This window comes from Ranitomeya variabilis, chromosome 4, assembly GCF_051348905.1.
Source record: "Ranitomeya variabilis isolate aRanVar5 chromosome 4, aRanVar5.hap1, whole genome shotgun sequence".
Classification (NCBI taxonomy): domain Eukaryota; kingdom Metazoa; phylum Chordata; class Amphibia; order Anura; family Dendrobatidae; genus Ranitomeya; species Ranitomeya variabilis.
The window spans coordinates 176,904,845-176,925,986 of record NC_135235.1 but is presented as its reverse complement, the minus strand read 5'-3'; the positions used below and the strand labels follow the sequence as shown (position 1 = coordinate 176,925,986).

The 21,142-nt window shown below is 42.8% G+C and overlaps 1 protein-coding gene across 3 annotated transcripts in view; it reads right to left on the bottom strand.

Annotated features, from left to right (window-relative positions):
* The window catches only part of DLG5 (discs large MAGUK scaffold protein 5), a 491,099-nt gene that overhangs the window by 66,990 nt on the left and 402,967 nt on the right, over nucleotides 1-21,142 (bottom strand). For all 3 annotated transcript variants that reach the window (XM_077259413.1, XM_077259411.1, XM_077259412.1), the window contains one exon: nucleotides 3,724-3,886. In XM_077259413.1, the coding sequence (XP_077115528.1) occupies nucleotides 3,724-3,886 (163 nt within the window). The remainder of the gene's footprint in view (nucleotides 1-3,723; nucleotides 3,887-21,142) is intronic.

The window sequence follows — 21,142 nt, the reverse complement described above, 5'->3', positions numbered from 1 at the left end:
AGAATTGGCTGGAATTGAGATTGGACGCCATGTCGCGTTTGGAGAGCCCCTGATGTGCCTGAACAGTGGAAACTCCCCAATTCTACCTGAAACCCTACCCCTAACCGTTTACTGAACATTTTCTGACAGTCATAAGTGCCACGTATATAAGTGCCACGTATATAAGTGCCACGTATATAAGTGCCACGTATTTAAGTGCCACGTATTTAAGTGCCACGTATTTAAGTGCCACGTATTTAAGTGCCACGATATTTCAGTGCCACAATATTTCAGTGCCACGTATTTAAGTGCCACGTATTTCAGCGCCACGTATTTCAGTGCCACGTATTTCAGGCACTGAAAAATACGTGGCACGTAAATACTTCAGTGCCACGATATTTCAGTGCCACGATATTTCAGTGCCACGTATTTCAGTGCCACGTATTTCAGGCACTGAAAAATACGTGGCACGTAAATACGTGGCACGTAAATACGTGGCACGTAAATACGTGGCACTTAAATACGTGGCACTTAAATACGTGGCACTTAAATACGTGGCACTTATATACGTGGCCACTGAAATATCGTGGCACTTATATACGTATATACGTATATAAACGTATATTTCAGTGCCACGTATTTCAGTGCCACGTATTTCAGGTTAGGGGTAGGGTTAGGGTTTTTTGTTTTTTTCTTGTTTTCTTGTGTTTTTCTATAAAAACGCATGCGTTTTACCGCGTTTACATGCATTTTTTCACACATGCGGTTTTTTTAAAAAACGCATGCAGATAAAAACGCAAGTGTGAAACCAGACTAAAAGACGCTTTTTATAGCAAAAAAGTTTTTGCGTCTCCACATTTTGAGACCTATAATTTTTCCACATTTTGGTCCACAGAGTCATGTGAGGTCTTGTTTTTTGCGGGACGAGTTGACGTTTTTATTGGTAACATTTTCGGACACGTGACCATTTTTTATCACTTTTTATTCCGATTTTTGTGAGGCAGAATAACCAAAAACCAGCTATTCATGAATTTCTTTTGGGAGAGGCGTTTATACCGTTCTGCGCTTGGTAAAATTGATAAAGCAGTTTTATTCGTCGGGTCAGTACGATTACAGCGATACCTCATTTATATCATTTTTTTATGTTTTGACGCTTTTATACGATAAAAACTATTTTATAGAAAAAATAATTATTTTGGCATCGCTTTATTCTGAGGACTATAACTTTTTTATTTTTTTGCTGATGATGCTGTATGGCGGCTCGTTTTTTGCGGGACAAGATGACGTTTTCAGCGGTAACATGGTTATTTATATCCGTCTTTTTGATCGCGTGTTATTCCACTTTTTGTTCGGCGGTATGGTAATAAAGCGTTGTTTTTTGCCTCGTTTTTTTTTTTTTTTTCTTACGGTGTTTACTGAAGGGGTTAACTAGTGGGCCAGTTTTATAGGTTGGGTCGTTACGGACGCGGCGATACTAAATATGTGTACTTTTATTGTTTTTGTTTGTTTTTTTTAGATAAAGAAATGTATTTATGGGAATAATATTTTTTTTTTTATTATTATTTATTTAGGAATTATTATTTTTTTTTTTTTACACATGTGGAAATTTTTTTTTTTACTTTTTTACTTTGTCCCAGGGGGGGACATCACAGATCGCAGATCTGATAGTGTGCACAGCACTCTATCAGATCTGCGATCATACTTTCATCGGAGCAGGCTGCAGCTTTCATCTGCAGCCTGCTCCGACCCGGAAGTGCTCCCTGCAGGACCCGGATACAGCCCCTCGGCCATTTTGGATCCGGGGCCTGCAGGGAGAAGACGTTCGGTACGAGGTGAGTACATCACCTTGTACCGATCGTCTCAGGGAAGCCCGCAGGGAGCCCCCTCCCTGCGCGATGCTTCCCTGTACCGCCGGTACACCGCGATCATGTTTGATCGCGGTGTGCCGGGGGTTAATGTGCCGGGGGCGGTCCGTGACCGCTCCTGGCACATAGTGCCGGATGTCAGCTGCGATATGCAGCCGACACCCGGCCGCGATCGGCCGCGCTCCCCCCGTGAGCGCGGCCGATCGCGTATGACGTACTATCCCGTCACCGGGAATTAAAGCCCACCCCACATCGACGGTATAGTACGTCATATGGGATTAAGGGGTTAAGAAAAAAATTGTGATATGGGAAAAAATAACACTTGTTATACGCAAAACGGCCGTAGTCCTGTTCTTTTGCCTGCATTTGTCCTGTCCTTATACACCTTGTCCATGGAAAGTATTTGTAAATAAAAGACTAAGGGTACCGTCACACAGTGCAATTTTGATCGCTACGACGGTACGATTCGTGACGTTCTAGCGATATCGTTACGATATCGCAGTGTCTGACACGCAGCAGCGATCAGGGATCCTGCTGAGAATCGTACGTCGTAGCAGATCGTTTGGAACTTTCTTTCGTCGCTTGATCACCCGCTGACATCGCTGGATCGTTGTGTGTGACAGCGATCCAGCGATGCGTTCGCTGGTAACCAGGGTAAACATCGGGTAACTAAGCGCAGGGCCGCGCTTAGTAACCCGATGTTTACCGTGGTTACCAGCGTAAAAGTAAAAAAAAACAAACCGTACATGCTCACCATCTGATGTCCGTCCGGTCCCTTGCCGTCCGCTTCCCGCTCTGACTGTCTGCCGGCCGGAAAGTGAGAGCAGATCACAGCGGTGACGTCACCGCTGCGCTCTGCTCTCACTGTACGGCCGGATCTGTCAGAGCAGGAAGCGGACGGCAAGGGACCGGACGGACATCAGATGGTGAGCATGTACGGTTTGTTTTTTTTTACTTTTACGCTGGTAACCACGGTAAACATCGGGTTACTAAGCGCGGCCCTGCGCTTAGCAACCCGATGTTTACCCTGGTTACCCGGGGACTTCGGCATCGCTCCAGCGCCGTGATTGCAACGTGTGACCGCAGTCTACGACGCTGGAGCGATAATCATACGATCGCTGCGACGTCACGGATCGTGCCGTCGTAGCGATCAAAATTGCACTGTGTGACGGTATCCTAAGGTTTTTAAGACACGATAAACAGTGCTCCTACTTTTGTCTTCATTCTCGGATTACTACATGTGTGTTTCTTCAAGCAAGCACCTTCATCACCGTGATCTGATAAGATTCTATGTAGATGGGATAGGAGAGGAGAAGATGTACCTCTAGCTCTTCCCTCCCTCCTCTTCTCTCTCCTACACATAGAATCTTACCCATAGTAACTGTCATTTCCTATCTCAGTAAAGGGAATATTTGTCTTCACTGAACACAGATTTTACCTGAGAATTTATATTTTTGAAAATGACTGATCAGTGATAGTGGAGAAAGAAGCAGATGTTTCTAAGATAAAAGATATATTACAGTTACATAATTTCACTTAAAACTATTGACTTATGAAATCAAATCTGTCAGGTCATTTTTGCGTACCAAGTCATATCAAAGAAATTTTAGCACTATCATAAAGTACAATATGTTGTGAAAAAACAATTTCAGAATCAGTGGGATCTGTTGAAGCGTTCCAGAGCTACCACTTCATAAAGTGGTAAAAATTTTAAAATTTGGCCTGGTCATGAAGGTGCAAACAGCCTTGGTGGTGAAGGAATTAAAACAACAATTACTCTTTAAGCTTTACTTTGTGTCAATTATTAAGGCACTGATTGTGTCTATATGACACAGATTCCAAACATTGCGAACTTATAACTAATAAAACGCTACAATACCTCTAGCAGCTGATCTCCATATTCCAGCCCAGCTTGTTGAGCAATGCTCCCAACCATCACTTTCGAGACAAAGATTCCCCCACTCTCTCCACCTCCAATTGAAATTCCTAGCGGTTCAGCTCCTTTCTGTACCTTCACATGTCGAGGCTCATCTACTAGTGGTCTGTGGAGAAAACATACAGAATTACACTACAGGATTTACGCTACAGTACATTGTCCACAAAGAAAAAACAAATAGACAGCAGCTTCCAGGGGGTTTTAAAAACTTCACACCTTCAATGGATGTTTATTTCACCCCAATTTATTATTTTAATGGCTGGACCATACAATACAAGCACATTTTACCATTTACGTTTCTTGTCTCCCCTATTTCCTCATAGACTATAAGCTTGCGAACAGGGCCCTCACTCCTCTTGGTATCTGTTCAATTATGTGTTTACTCTTTTATGTCTTTAGTGTCTGTACAAGTCCCCTCTGAAATGTAAAGTGCTTTGGAACATGTTGGCGCTACAGAAATAAAAAAATAAAAAATATTGCTGTGTGGCTGTGAATACACTTTTATAGAATCCAGTCATTCAGGAGCTCTCATTTTACTGCAGCATTAAGGAATTGGGTATGCAATATACACTGCTCAAAAAAATAAGGGGAACACTTACAGAACAGAATATAACTCCAAGTAAATCAAACTTCTGTTAAATCAAACTGTCTACTTAGGAAGCAACACTGTTTGACAATCAATTTCACATGCTGTTGTGCAAATGGAATAGACAACAGATGGAAATTATTGGCAATTATCAAGACACACAATAAAGGAGTGGTTCTGCAGGTGGGGGCCACAGACCACATCTCAGTACCAATGCTTTCTGGCTGATGTTTTGGTCACTTTTGAATGTTAGTTGTGCTTTCACGCTCATAGTAGCATGAGACGGACTCTACAACCCACACAAGTGGCTCAGGTAGTGCAGCTCATCCAGGATGGCACATCAATGCGAGCTGTGGCAATAAGGTTTGCTTTGTCTGTCAGCGTAGTATCCAGAGGCTGGAGGCGCTACCAGGAGACAGGCCAGTACACCAGGAGACGTGGAGGAGGCCGTAGGAGAGCAACAACCCAGCAGCAGGACCGCTACCTCAGCCTTTGTGCAAGAAGGAACAGGAGGAGCACTGCCAGAGCCCTGCAAAATGACCCCCAGCAGGCCACAAATGTGCATGTGTCTGCACAAACGGTTAGAAACCGACCCTATGAGGGTGGTCTGAGTGCCCGACGTCCACAGATGGGGTTGTGCTCACAGCCCAACACCGTGCAGGACGCTTGACATTTGCCACAGAACACCAGGATTGGCAAATTCGCCACTGGCGCCCTGTGCTCTTCACACTGAGCATATGTGACAGAGTCTGGAGACGCCGTGGAGAGCGATCTGCTGCCTACAACATTCCTCAACATGACCGGTTTGGCAGTGGGTCAGTAATGGTGTGGGGTGGCATTTCTTTAGAGGGCCTCACAGCCCTCCATGTGCTCACCAGAGGTAGCCTGACTGCCATTAGGTACCGAGAGGAGATCCTCAGACCCCTTGTGAGACCATATGCTGGTGCGGTTGGCACTGGATTCCTTCTAATGCAGGATAATGCCAGACCTCATGTGGCTGGAGTGTGTCAGCAGTTCCTGCAAGATGAAGGCATTGAAGCTATGGACTGGCCCGCCCGTTCCCCAGACCTGAATCAGATTGAACGCATCTGGGACATCATGTCTCACATCATCCACCAACGTTACGTTGCACCACAGACTCTCCAGGCGTAAAGCATCCGCTTTAGTTCAGGTCTGGTATGAGATCCCTCAGGAGACCATCCACCGCCTCACCAGGAGCATGCCCAGGCGTTGTATGGAGGTCATACAGGCACATGGAGGCGACACACACTACTGAGCATCATTTCCTTGTCTTGAGGCATTACCACTGAAGTTGGATCAGCCTGTAACTTCATTTTCCACTTTGATTTTGAGCATCATTCAAACTCCAGACCTCCGTTGGAGATTAGTTGTGATTTACATTGATTATTTTAACGTTTTATTGCTCTCAACACATTCCACTATGTAATGAATAAAGATTTACAACTGGAATATTTCATTCAGTGATATCTAGGATGTGGGATTTTAGTGTTCCCTTTATGTTTTTGAGCAGTGTATATATTGTAGGAAAGCAGGAATTAAAGCCCTGGATGGGAGATATGTGTCACCGATGTGGCTAGCCTCGGTGATCTAAATCCCTCAGGTGAAGTTTCCAGCAATAGTAGGAAGGCTAGGGTTAATTCCTAGGACTGGAGGTCCTTTTTAAATGCACCTGGACAGCTATGACTAAAATCACACCATGCGTTCACTGGTCAGACAGCTGGGGAAACTGAGCAGGGTCGGTTGTGTTGGAGCTGGAGAGACAAGCCAGAATCTCTCTGAGAGGAGACTACACAGACCGTGTGCACCAAACTGCAAGTAACACTGGTTAGCTGTTTTGTGTGACCAAAATGAAACTAGCTCAGATGTCTGCGTAGCCAGGGTCTGTGTTGTTTAGTTACTCTCTGGACAAGGTTAGAGAATTTAAGTTTGTTTTTTGGGTTTTTTTTGGTACTGTGCAATCAGTGGAAATAAATATTCAGCTTCTGAGATACAAACCCCATGGCTTCGCGTTCCAATCAGCTACCCAATAATGTGATTTTTTTAACACATAACATGAAAATAAGGTTAATAATATAACTTTCATTACAAAATCTTGTGTCCTCCTATTTCCTTATAGATTGCAAGCTTTCACGTAGGGCCTTCACTCCTCCTGCAACTGTTAAACTATGTGTTAGGTTGTAATGCCTTTATTGACTGCACATGTCCACTAAAGTGCTACGGAACATGTTGGCGCTAAATAAATACAATTATTAAAATAAAATCTTAAGTTTTACTCAAATTAGTTGATGCAAAAATGAATACGCTACAAATGAAAAACTACTTTTTTATAAATTGAATAAATTTGTATGATCTCCATGATTTTTAAGGACAACACCAAGTCTTCTATACATGGAATGAACAAGATTGCGACATATTATAACTTTTTTTTTTCAATCTTGAGAAAATAACTTTTTTTTAGCTCCTGGATGCTGGATGGAGAGAGATGCTCAAATTGTCTCTTCAAAATTCCCTGTAGGTGTTTTAGTTAGTTCAGATCAGTAGACACTTGGCATCTGACTCACTCTCACTCTGCTCTCCTTTAGAAATCCTATAGATATGTGTTTTGGATCATTGTGATGTTAGAAAAGTGCTGTTTTACCAAAGGCACAGAGTAATGTTAGCATCTTCACTTTTAATACAGGGCAGTGCAACTGTGAATTCATAGTACCATTAATAAATTAGCAGCACTAATGTATCTTCACATAAAGACACTGCCACGACCATGTATTGCTGAGGCAACATGCATTTCTTTGTACTCCTCACCTTCGCAACACCATAGTTTTAAAGCTATCAGTTCCAAATACTTTTTCTTGGTCTCATCATTCCAGAGTATAGAATCCCAGTAGTCTTGGTGTTTTTCAGCATTGGCCCTAGTAAATTGTAGGCGGCTTTCTTGTGCATGGGCTTTAGGAGCGGCTTCCTTCATGGATGACACCCATATGCATGCCATTCCTTTGTAGTGTATGCCATAGTGTTTCACAGGAAACACCCCGATTTGGCACTCAACTTGTTTAGATAACTGGAGTGAATTTGCATATTGATTTTCTTCAACCCTTCTCATCAGAAGACGCTCTTGTTTAGGTTGTAACTTCTGTACTTGGCCTAGACAACTCTGTGAGATAGTTACAGTTCCATCTTTGTTAAATTTTTGCATCACTTTTGCTACAGTATTCTGACTGATAAGTAAATCTTTGCTGATATTTTTGTAGCCTTCACTTTTCTTGGGTAATGAAATTAGTTTCTTTCTCAGTTCATTTGACATTTCTTTTCCATGTGGTGCCATTGCTGACGGAATGAAATGTGACAATGTTTACTCTGCTATGTAACACCCCTTTCTAATGGACCCCATATGTAAAATAAAATTAGACTTGCCTGTGGTTTAATATTTATTAACTAGTCTAAACTTTAGCTTTGCTGCTAAGACTTTCATTGGGGTGTACTCATTTTTTAAATATTTAAAATCCATGAATGAAGAGAGAATTTTTCATTTTTGAGCTTCAGTTTTTTCCTTATCATCTTTCAAGAGCCATAACTTTTTTATTTTTCTGTCGACATACTGTGTGTGAGGGTTTGATTCTTGCAGGCCAAATTGTAGCCATCCAAAAATCTTTCAACTCTTGTTTGAGGAATTTTCATCCATTCTTCCTTGGAAAATTCATCCTATTCTGCGCAGGGCCGGTTTTAGGCAAAGTGGGGCCCTAGACAAAACTTTAAAATGAGGCCCCAAATACTAACATATTGCACATCACAAAGAAACATTTTGGTTGTAGCTACATGCGCTGATTTCAGGCCACTAAACGAGTGTGATCAACAATATTGAAGTCATTTGCCACTTGTTTCCCAGCCTCTTTACACCTGCTGAGTAATAATGATGATGATAGTATAATACACTCACCATAGTCCTCCATATAGTATAATAGACTCCCCGTAGTCCTCCATATAGTATGATACACTCCCCATAGTCCTCTATATAGTATAAGACTCCCCATAGTCCTCCATATAGGATAATAGACTCCCCATAGATCTACATAGAGTATAATACACTCCCCATAGTCCTCGATAGAGTATAATAAATTCCTCATAGTCCTCCATAGAATATTATACACTTCCCATAGTCCTCCATAGAGTATAATACACTCCCCATATTCCTCCATAGAGTATAATACACTCCCCATATTCCTCCATAGAGTATAATACACTTCCCATAGTCCTCCATAGAGTATAATACTCCCCATAGTACTCCATAAAGTATAATACACTCCCCATAGTCCTCCATAGAGTATAATACACTTCCCATAGTCCTGCATAAAGTATAATACACTCCCCATAGTCCTCCACAGAGTATAATACACTCCCCATAGTCCTCCATAAAGTATAATACACTCCCCATAGTCCTCCATAGAGTATAATACACTTCCCATAGTTCTCCAGAGTATAATACACTCCCTATAGTCCTCCATAGAGTATTACGCAGTCCCCATATAGAATATAATTCTGACCTCATAGAATATAATGCAGTCGCCCATAGAATATAATTCAGTCCTACAGTATTATGGCCACCACGTACTCACTCGCTCACTGATATATACCATATTCATTGGCATGGAGATAAGTGAATATTGATTCCCTTTAGTAGCAAGCACATGTGATTGCCCAGCAGCAGGAAGCCTGCAGCTGCTGCTACTGTGCCCACTATTAAAGTGAAATGAATATTCACTGCTCTCCACTCCTATAGTCCTACCCATCTCTCAGCGCCCGCTTCAGTGCATAGCAGTGGGAGGGACTATGGGCGTGGGGAGCAGTGAATATGAATTTCTCTTTAACAGCTGGCACAGGCTTTAGCCACAGCAGCTGACTTTTACCTCGTCACCCACCTCCAGTCTCCGCTGCTGCTGCTTCACTGACACCGGGCAGGAAATGTGTCTGGGCCCCCCTCCCTGCCCTGTATGCTGCTTATGATGATTGCAATCTGGCAATGGGACCCTGGAGCCTCGGGGTCCGAGAAACAAGTCAGATTGCCCTCATTATTACTGCCCTGCAAGCAGGGGCATACATAGCAATCACAGGGCCCCCACAGCTCTAAAAAATATATATATATTTTATATACGATATGTCTGGTATCTGCTCTACATATGCTGTACGTACATACACACATACATATGCCGTACATATATATACTGTACATACAGATACACATACATATACCGTCATACATACACATACCGTATATACACACATGTATATACTGTAGTCACACACATACCGTACATACATATATCGTACATACACACAGATACACATACATATACCTTACATGCATACACACACATATACCGTACATACACACAAATACACATACATATACCGTACATGCATACACATACATATACCGTACATGCATACACACATATACCGTACATACATACAGATGCACATACACGTACGATACATACACACACATATCGTACATACACACATACAGTTATACACATAGTATACACACCGTACACACATATACATACACATATACTGTATGTACATGCACATAGACATATATACCATAAAAAACTGTTTTCCCATCAAGCTTTAAACATGCCTCCATCACACCTATCCTCAAAAAGCCCTCTCTTGACCCATCCTCTGTATCTAGCTATCGCCCTATATCACTTCTCCCTTATGCCTCCAAACTACTGGAACAACACGTCTACCTTGAACTGTCCTCCCATCTCTCTTCTTGCTCCCTCTTTGACCGCTTACAATCTGGCTTCCGGTCACACCATCCCACTGAAACTGCCCTAACTAAGGTCACCAATGACCTCTTAACCGCCAAGAGCAAGCGACACTACTCTGTCCTCCTCCTCCTCGACCTGTCGGCTGCCTTTGACACAGTGGACCATTCCCTATTATTATAGACCCTCTCATCCCTTGGCATCACAGACTTGGCCCTATCCTGGATCTCATCATACCTAACAGACCGGACATTCAGCGTCTCCCACTCACACACCACCTCCTCACCTCGCCCCCTATCTGTCGGAGTCCCACAAGGTTCAGTCCTTGGGCCCCTGCTCTTCTCCATTTACACCTTTGGCCTGGGACAGCTCATAGAATCTCATGGCTTTCAGTATCACCTCTATGCTGACGACACACAGATCTACATCTCTGGACCAGATATCACCTCCCTACTAACCAGAATCCCTCAATGTCTGTCCACTATTTCATCCTTCTTCTCCGCTAGATTTCTGAAACTTAACATGGACAAAACAAAATTCATCAACTTTCCCTCATCTCACGCGACCCCCCCAATGAACCTATCCATTACAGTAAACGGCTGCCCACTCTCCCCAGTCCCACAAGCTCGCTGCCTCGGGGTAATCCTTGACGCTGATCTCTCCTTCAAACAACATATCCAAGCCCTTTCCACTTCCTGCTGACTTCAACTCAAAAATATTTCACGAATCCGTACATTCCTCAACCAAGAATCTGCAAAAACCCTAGTCCATGCCCTCATCCTCTCTCGCCTTGACTACTGCAACCTCTTGCTCTGTGGCCTCTCCTCTAACACTCTCGCACCCCTCCAATCAATTCTAAACTCTGCTGCCCGACTAATCCACCTGTCCCCCTGCTATTCACCGGCCTCTCCCCTCTGTCAATCCCTTCACTGGCTCCCCATTGCCCAGAGACTCCACTACGAAACCCTAACCATGACGTACAAAGCCATCCACAACCTGTCTCCTCCATACATCTGTGACCTCGTCTCCCGGTACTTACCTACACGCAACCTCCGATCCTCACAAGATCTCCTTCTCTACTCCCCTCTTATCTCCTCTTCCCACAATCGTATACAAGATTTTTCTCGCGTATCACCCCTACTCTGGAACCCTCTACCACAACACATCAGACTCTCGCCTACCATCGAAACCTTCAAAAAGAGCGTGAAGACCCACCTCTTCCGACAAGCCTACAACCTGCAGTAACCACCGATCAACCAAACCGCTGCATGACCAGCTCTATCCTCACCTACTGTATTCTCACCCATCCCTTGTAGATTGTGAGCCTTCGCGGGCAGGGTCCTCTCTCCTCCTGTACCAGTTATGACTTGTATTGTTTAAGATTATTGTACTTGTTTTTATTATGTATACTCCTCCTCCCATGTAAAGCGCCATGGAATAAATGGCGCTATAACAATAAATAATAATAATAAATAATAATATATACACACAAATTTATTTCACATACATAGATACACACATATACTGTACATACATACACACATAGATACATATATACTGTACATGCATACACACACAGCCATACAAATATACCATACATACACACATATACTATACATACATACATACATACACAGATACACACGGATAGAAGCATACACATACTGTACATGCACAGATGCACACATACATACATACTAATCTGTGATATCAGGTGATCAGATGAGCCCTGGATGAGGTTACATAGTTCAGCTGGAGAGGGCTGCAGAAACAACTGTGGGGGATGGGGCACAGAGCAGGCAGGACTGATATCAGCCCCCTGGTTCTGCAGGGCTGTCCCGTGCAGTGAGCTCCTCCCCATCTCTTCACAGTGAGGAGATGCTGCAGCCTGCTCCGAATAGAATAGTGGTGGAAGCAGAAGACACAATGTAAGTCCTGCTCGTCCTCCACTGCTGTCCCTGTGTGCTGTGCGGCTGGGGCCCCTGACTGTAGGTGAGTACTCACCATTGGGTCGCGCCATGCAGGAGGACAGCAGCCAGTTAGTGCTCTCCTCAGTCTGGTGGGGAAAGCATTCATTGGCTAGCTTCTCTCCCTGCATGACGCCCCCTTTTTAAACTCCTGCACTTCGCACCCCGCTCTCTCTCCGGCACTGGGTGTTCCATGATTAAAGGAGGGAGTGAAAGGGGCCTGATCCTGCATGATACCAGGCCTGCCTGCAGGGGTACCCCTCCACCTCTGGGCCCCAGAACAGTGCCATCAGCAGTATGTCCAGCCCTGGCTGGGGGCCCCTAGGGCAGCGGGGGCCCTAGGCAGCTGCTCAGTCTGCCTGCCCCTAACGCTGGCCCTGGTTCTGTGATATTCCTGGGCAGTCTTGCATGCACTGCTATTTTGAGGTATAGCCACAGATTTTCAATGATATTCAGATAAATGAGGACCATTGTAAAACCTTCTGCTTGCGCCTTTTGAGGTAGTCTATTGTGGATTTTGGTGTGTGTTTAGAATCATTATCCATTTGTAGAAGCCATCCTCTTTTCAATTTCAGCTTTTTAACAGATGGTGTTATGTTTGCATGAAGAATTTGTTGAAATCTCTTTGAATCCACTCTACCCTCTACACGTGAAATGTTCCCCGTGCCATTGGCTGAAACAAAACCCCAAAGCATACTTGATCCACCCCCACGCTTAATAGTTGGCGAGATGTTCTTTTCCTGACATTCTTTGCTCTTTTTTCTGTTGCACCCAGTAATGTAAGTGATACATTGCTGGAATCATGGTCTATTTGCCTACATTAGGCTGCTCTCAGATGAGGTACCAAAACCTACAGAAAGATTCCCTTTAATTGCATGCTGCAATTAATTGTACACTGGGTATGGAAAGTATTCAGACCACTCTTTGTTTCATTGCATCCATTTGGTAAATTCAAAAAAGTTCATTTCTTTCACATTAATATACACACTGCACCCCATCTTGACTGCAAAAAAAAAGAAAAAAGAAATGTAGACTTTTTGCAAATTTCTTCTTAAGGTTGGGGGGTATAGAACTGTGTTTCTCCAATGTTTGTCTGGTTGTTGTTGTTTTACCTTTTTTATGGGGAAAACTTTATAAAATTCAATAAAAAAATGTGATTAAAAAAACATATTTGCAAATGTAATAAAAAAGAAAAACTGAAACATCACATGGTTATAAGTATTCAGACCCTTTGTTCAGACACTCATTTAAGTCACATGCTGTCCATTTCCTTGTGATCCTCCTTGAGATGGTTTTACTCCTTCATTGGAGTCCAGCTGGGTTTCATTAAACTGATAGGATTTGATTTGGAAAGACACACACCTGTCTATATAAGACCTCACAGCTCACAGTGCATGTCAGACCAAATGAGAATCATGAGGTCAAAGGAACTGAACAAGGAGCTCAGAAACAGAATTGTGGCAAGGCACAGATCTGGCCAAGGTTACAACAGAATTTCTGCAGTACCCAAGGTTCCTAAGAGCACAGTGGTCTCCATAATCATTAAATGGAAGAAGTTTGGGACCACCAAAAGTCATCCTAGCCCTGGCTGTCCAGCCAAACTGACCATTCGTGGGAGAAGAGCCTTGGTGAGAGAGGTAAAAATGAACCCCAAGACCACTGTGGCTGAGCTCCAGAGATGCAGTAGGGAGATGGGAGAAAGTTCCACAAAGTGAACTATCACTGCAGCCCTCCACCAGTCGGGCCTTTATGACAGAGTGGCCTGACGGAAGCCTCTCTTCAGTGCAAGACATATGAAAGCTCGCACAGTTTCCTAAAAAAACACATGAAAGACTCCCAGACTATGATAAATATTCTCTGGTCTGATGAGACGAAGAACTTTTTCGTAATAATTCTAAGCGGTATGTGTGGAGAAAACCAGGCACTGCTCATCACCTGCCCAATACAATCCCAACAGTGAAACATGGTGGTGGCAGCATCATGCTATGGGGGTGTTTTTCAGCTGCAGGGACAGCACAAATGGTTCTCATTGAATGAAACATGAATGCGGCCAAGTACAGAGATATCCTGAATGAAAACCTCTTCCAGAGTGCTCTGGACCTCAGACTTCCTCACCTTCCAACAAGACAATGACCCTAAGCACACAGCTAAAATAACAAAGGAGTGGCTTCAGAACAACTCTGTGACCATTCTTGAATGGTCCAGCCAGAGCCCTGACCTAAACCCAATTGAGCATCTCTGGAGAGACCTGAAAATGGCTGTCCACAAACGGTCACCATCCAACCTGATGGAACTGGAGAAGATCTGCAAGGAAGAATAGCAGAGGATCCCCAAATCCAGGTGTGAAAAACTTGTTGCATCATTCCCAAAAAGACTCATGGCTGTACTAGCTCAAAAGAGTGCTTCTACTCAATACTGAGCAAAGGGTCTGAATACTTGTGACCGTGTGATAATTCAGTTTTTCTTTTTTAATAAATTTGCAAAAATTACTACATTTCTGTTTTTTTTTCAGTCAAGATGGGATGCAGAGTGTACATTAATGAGAAAAAAAATGAACTTTTTTGAATTTACCAAATGGCTGCAATAAAACAAAGAGTGAAACATTTAAAGGGGTACAAATACTTTCCGTACCCACTGTATCTGAATTGTATCTTGTCTACTAAATGCATCACCTAAGTGCAACACTTAAGTGTACTGCAATGAATTAGACCACAATTTAATGTGGTGTATATGCAGTGCACCATGTCACCTACCATCACCGCTCTCTAATCAGCATGTCTATTTATGTATTCTTTCCACAGGTATGTTTGCTACTGCTACCTAACTTTACTAACCTGTGATATCCCCTACTACTACTGCTTGTACTTACTTGTCATGTTTTGGAACTGAACACTTCACAACCCCCATCACCACTTTTCTTTATGACCTGCTTGTTTACTCTGAATGTGATATATTCTGCATCTGGCTCAGTTTTAATTATCTGATAAAGATGAGCCCAGGCCTCTCTTCTGTGTTACACCTGAATACATTTGTAAGCAAATAAATTGTAAGGATTCTGCACGGACTCGTCTGCTCAATGCATTACCTACTTGCTCCACTTAAGTGTACTGCAATGAATTAGACCAGAATTGAACCAGAAGGGAACTGAAGGTAACTGGATCCATAGTCACAGTAAACAATGTTTCTGTTTGTTTTCATTCTCACCCCCATATTCCTTCACTTCCTTCTAACCCCTAATCCAGACACCTAGTAATGAACTGGTAAGGTCTCCCTCCATCCTCCCTACCAGGATTGTTCCTCAACATACAATCTTGTATATCCAAACACAGACAGCCACCTCATGACCTTTCCTGCTCCCACTTACTAATACTTTCTATGCTCCTCCTCACTGCCGGTGATATCTCTCCAAATCTTGGTTCTCCTCATCAGATCCCCACAGTCATTTCTACCTCCAATCCACAATCTATCACAAATTTCCACAACCTTTCCAACCTCATACCCATTTGCCCAGCCACTGCTCACCCAGTCTGTCTAACCGCAGATGAATGGAACGCTCGCTCTGTCTGCAACAAACTTTCATACATCCATGATTTTTTCATTACTAACAAACTCTCCTTCCTTGACATTACTGAAAACTGGCTTACCCCCTCTGACACAGTCTCTCCAGCTGAACTTTCTTATGGTGGATTCCACCTTTCTCACAGCCCTCAACCCAGCAACATGCATTGTGGAAGAGTTGTTTTTCTCCTGTCAGATAAATGCTCTTCCACCCCAATTCCTCTGCCACCCTCCATTACTCTCCCTTCTTTTGAGGTGCACTCTGTGCAACTTTCTTCAATCAAACATGATCGCAGCATTCCGGAGGCTGACAGCCCCTCGATCATTGCCATGGTGACTCAATGTCGTCATGATGACATATGGGTCACCAAAGCTAGTAAACTTGCTGATCATGTGCTGTGCATGATCTGCAAGACTCTCTGTCAGTCCAAAGCTGACAATTTCTATAGCATACAGATGCTGCTTCATCTCCATTTTATAAAAGCGATCAGCATGCAAAAAATGTAAAAAAAAGTAAAAAACATTAAAAAAACGTACAAAAAAAATTAAAATAATTGTAAAACTATTTTTAAAAAAATCAAAAATCAAAAAAATCAATATATATTCTATCACTAAATAAATATTTGAATGAAAAAAAACAAAACAATAAAAGTACACATATTTGGTATCTCCGCGTCTGCAACGACCCGACCTATAAAACTGTCCCACTAGTTAACCCCTTTAGTGAACACCATTAAAAAAAATAATAAAACAAGGCAAAAAAATTCTTTATCAGTATACTGTCGAACAAAAAGTGGAATAACACGCGATCAAAAAGACGGATATAAATAAACATGGTACCGCTGAAAAAGGCATCTTGTCCTGCAAAAAACAAGCCCCCATACAGCTCCATCAGCGGAAAAATAAAAAAGTTATAGCTCTCAGAATATAGTGATGCAAAAATATATTTTTTTTCTATAAAATTGTTTTTATTGTATAAAAGCGTCAAAACATAAAAAACTACATAAATGAGGTATCGTTGTAATCGTACTGACCCGATGAATAGAATTGCCTTATCAATTTTACCACACACGGAACGGCATAAAACCACCCTTAAAAGAAATTCCTGAATTGCTGTCTTTTGTTCATTCTGCCTCCCAAAAATTGCAATAGAAAGCGATCAAAAAATTTCATATGCCCGAAAACAGTACCAATAAAAACGTCAACTCGTCAGGCAAAAAATAAAACTTCACATGACTCTGTGCTCCAGTGCTCCGTGAGCTAGCGGGAAATCTCACTGAATTTCACTGCAGCTCAGCCCAGCTGGGAACGGAGCCTCAGTGACCGGAGGTAGCTTCCATGACGTCACCGCTGATAACTGACGCTGCGCTTGCAGCTGCTCATTCACCAGTGGTTCCGAGCCTGGACGGTCGCATCTAGGCACCGTCCAGGTTGAAAACGGTTTTCCCTCAGACATGGATTACGGTGAGGGACAAAATGTCCGACAGATGAGAGATATTGTTGCTTTTTATTTTTGGTTTATTACAGGAGAATGAGGGTTTCGGTGGAATAGGCTTTAGGTGAGTATAATTGCGTTTGTTATTTTTAAATAAAAAAGTAAAGGAGTGTTTTGATTTCTTTCTAATGAAAAACTTTATTGTGGCTGTGTCTTTACTTCAGTACAACTAAAAGATTAGTAATGGATAGGTGTCTCAGACGCCTCTCCATTACTAAGCCGTGGGCTTGATGTCACCTGACAATACAAAGATGACATTAACCCCACTTGCCACCGCTACAGGGCAAGTGAGAAGAGCCGAGCAAAGCACCAGAATTGGCAAATCTAATAGATGTGCCTTTTCTGGGAGGCTACGGGCTGCTACTTTTAGGGTATGTGCACACGCCTGGATCTCTTGCAGAAATTTCCTGAAGAAAACCGGAATTTTTCTGCAAGAAATCCGCATTTTTTTTTGCATTTTTTTCCCGTTTTTTTAGCATTCTGCAAGCGTAATTAGCTTGCAGAATGCTAAAGTTTTCCAAGCGATCTGTAGCATCGCTTGGAAAACTGACTGACAGGTTGGTCACACTTGTCAAACATACTGTTTGACAAGTGTGACCAACTTGTTACTATAGATGCTGCTTATGCAGCATCTATAGTAAAAGATAGAATGTTTAAAAAAAATAAAAAAAATAAAAAATGGTTATACTCACCCAGACGATCTCCTCAGCGGCGTCCGTTCCTATAGATGCCGGTGTGGTTCAGGACCTGTGATGACGTTGCGGCTTGTGATTGGTTGCGTGAGTCACATGAGCGAACACGCGACCAATCACAAGACAGTGACGTCATCACAGGTCCTGAACCACACCATCTATAGGAACCGAAGAGAGATCATGCATCGGAGAGGCGGGAACACTTCGGGGTCCATCAAAAGGTGAGTATAGGACTATTTTTTATTTTAATTCTTTTTTTTTGACCAATTATATGGTGCCCAGTCCGTGGAGGAGAGTCCCCTCTCCTCCACCCTGGGTACCAACCGCACATAATCTGCTTACTTCCCGCATGGTGTGCACAGCCTCGTGCGGGAAGTAAGCAGATCAATGCACTCCTAGGTGTGCGGAATCCCCGCAATTCCGCATTTTTAATGAACATGTTGCTTTTTTTTCCGCGATGCGATTTTTTCGCGGAAACAATCGCAACATTTGCACAAAAAATGCAGAATACCCTATGTAAATAATAGGAGGCATATGTAAGCTTTTTTTTCACGTTTTTATCACGTTTTTATAGCGAAAAAACGCGAAAAATCCTGAACGTGTGCACATGGCCTTAGGCTGGGGGGTCAATATCAATGGCCCCTTACCAGCCTTAGAATACCAGCCCCCACTTGTGAGCTTTAGCAAGGCTGGTTGTCAAACATGGGGGGACTCCATGTCGTTTTTCTTTATTTTTTATTTAAATAATTTAAAAAAACAGTGTGGAGACTCCTCTATTCTTGATAATCAACCTTGTTGAAGCTGACAGCTGAGGGTTGCAGCCCCCAGCTGTGAGTTTTGTCTGGCTGATTATAGAAAATAAAGGGGAACCCATGTCGTTTTTTACATTTATTTATTTATAGCACAGGCAGCGGCTGATGAATTCCCCCATCAGCCGCTCCTGCTGTCAATATTATTAGCGGCAGCAGGGGTAGGCTGATTAGACCACAAGATGTCAATATGATCACTGCACCCGTAGATGAATTCAATGAGAGGTGTAGTTCGTAAAATGGGGTCACTTATGGGGGGTTCTGCCGTTTTGGCACGTCATGGGCTCTCCTAGTGTGTTATGGCACCTGCAAACAATAACAGTAAAATCTGGCGCTCCTTGCCTTCTGAGCTTTGCACTGTGCTCAAACATATTTCCCAATTACACGTTACTGAAAATCACAAGGCGCTAAGCACATGTGCCCAGAACAGCAGCAGGCAAACCAGTCAGTGGGGTGTATATGACTAACAGAAAACCAATATGTAATGTAAAAGGTTGCCGCGCTGAACGGCACTTACAGCATGAAGTAACGTCCTATATGAACAAATGGCCACTTTTCTGGCGATGTCCTCCTTCACAATCCAAAGAACCTTAACACTGGGAGCGTCCTCCCTGAAGTTACAGTCCCCCGGAGCAGAAAACCCCGCCGCCGTGTGTCAGCATTAGCCACGGCCGATGGCGCCGCCGACAGCGTAGTGAAGTGAGCGATGGGCGTGGTAAGATGGTGACGTCACCTGTCCGCAACTGACGGACGTGTGCAGGGGCCAATCCCGACGCGTTTCGAGGGCAACGTCCCTCTTTCTCAAGGTACGGCGCCTGCACTGCCGCTGTTCTTATATATCCGCCCACGCTCCTGTAACTTCATAATTTGACAGTGAGTGACACATTTCGCCAGCTACTATCTACTTGTCCTGGCCCATTTATGAGCAATCAGATGCTGCTTTGCAATGCTAAACCATGGATGCCCAAGAAACTAATGGCTACATCTGTATCCCTGAGAAAAATACGACATTTATAATATTTAAAAAACACAATCTTTATTTAATTAATTAATAAAACCAAAAATGATAAGTGCTGTTAAAAAACCTTATAAAAAAGCCTGCTAAAAAGCGCAAAAACTCACTCCACACCGCACATGTATATAGACATGTGCAGACTCAGGGTGAGTCCATGTACAGCTGCAACACATACACGTAGTGACATGATGCCACCTACAGATTACTGGCAGTAAGTGTTATTCGCTATTTCTTAAAATTAATAAAAAAAAATTTAAAAAAAATTTCCAAAAATTTTTATTGTAAAAATATATCAAAGTATGTAAAATAAATAAATAGAAATGTGTGCAACTTTATGAGACAACCGAAACCTCTCCGTTATCTCAAAGCGCTTTAAAATATATCCAGAGGGCACAAGAATATACTTTGTATCAATATCAAGAGACCTTACAGAGCATAAAGCTCAATCTCCTGATTTAATCCTTTAGGGGCCAAAGTGTCTAATGTGAAAATCCATTTGGATTCGATACGGGACATACTTTTAATGAAATCCCCTCCTCTCGGGTTTTCTTGGACCGTCTGAATGCCACAAAAAGAAAACCCTTCAATTGAACCCTCATGTCTTTCAACAAAATGTTGCGCCAGGGGGTGTGTTAAAGATCCTTTCAAGATACCATCCAGGTGTTCCTTAATCCTGTCTCTGAGTCGTCTCTTTGTAAGTCCCACGTACATTTTCTCACAGGGGCATCTTATTATATATATAACCCCCCTGGTGTGGCAAGAAATCTTTTCCCTAAGGTTTGCCTGCTGCTGTTCTGGGCACATGTGCTTAGCACCTTGTGATTTTCAGTAACGTGTTTTTAGTTTTTAGGGGGTGGACAAGCATCACTACAGGCAGCTTTGCACATGGCTACCTCCTGCCTATGGAGAGATAGGGACCATCGGTTGAATTTGATTAAGGAGCATACCACTCATGCTCAAACTGTAGATACGGACCTCGACAGAGGCAGATGTCTCCTAAGATCCCTCGAGAAATTGCTTTATAATGAAATGAGGGATCTCTGGGAGATTGCTTCTCTAGAGAGATATCTTGAGGCCAATAAGGTCCCCAAAGGTCTAAGATTTTCTAGACCTCTGGCAGGGGACTTTGGTAACCCATCCATACAGCAGGAATGGGAAGAAATGTTTTTTAGTTTTTCTCACAGGGGCATCTTATTATATATACAGTGGGGCAAAAAAGTATTTAGTCAGTCAGCAATAGTGCAAGTTCCACCACTTAAAAAGATGAGAGGCGTCTGTAATTTACATCATAGGTAGACCTCAACTATGGGAGACAAACTGAGAAAAAAAAATCCAGAAAATCACATTGTCTGTTTTTTTATCATTTTATTTGCATATTCTGGTGGAAAATAAGTATTTGGTCAGAAACAAACAATCAAGATTTCTGGCTCTCACAGACCTGTAACTTCTTC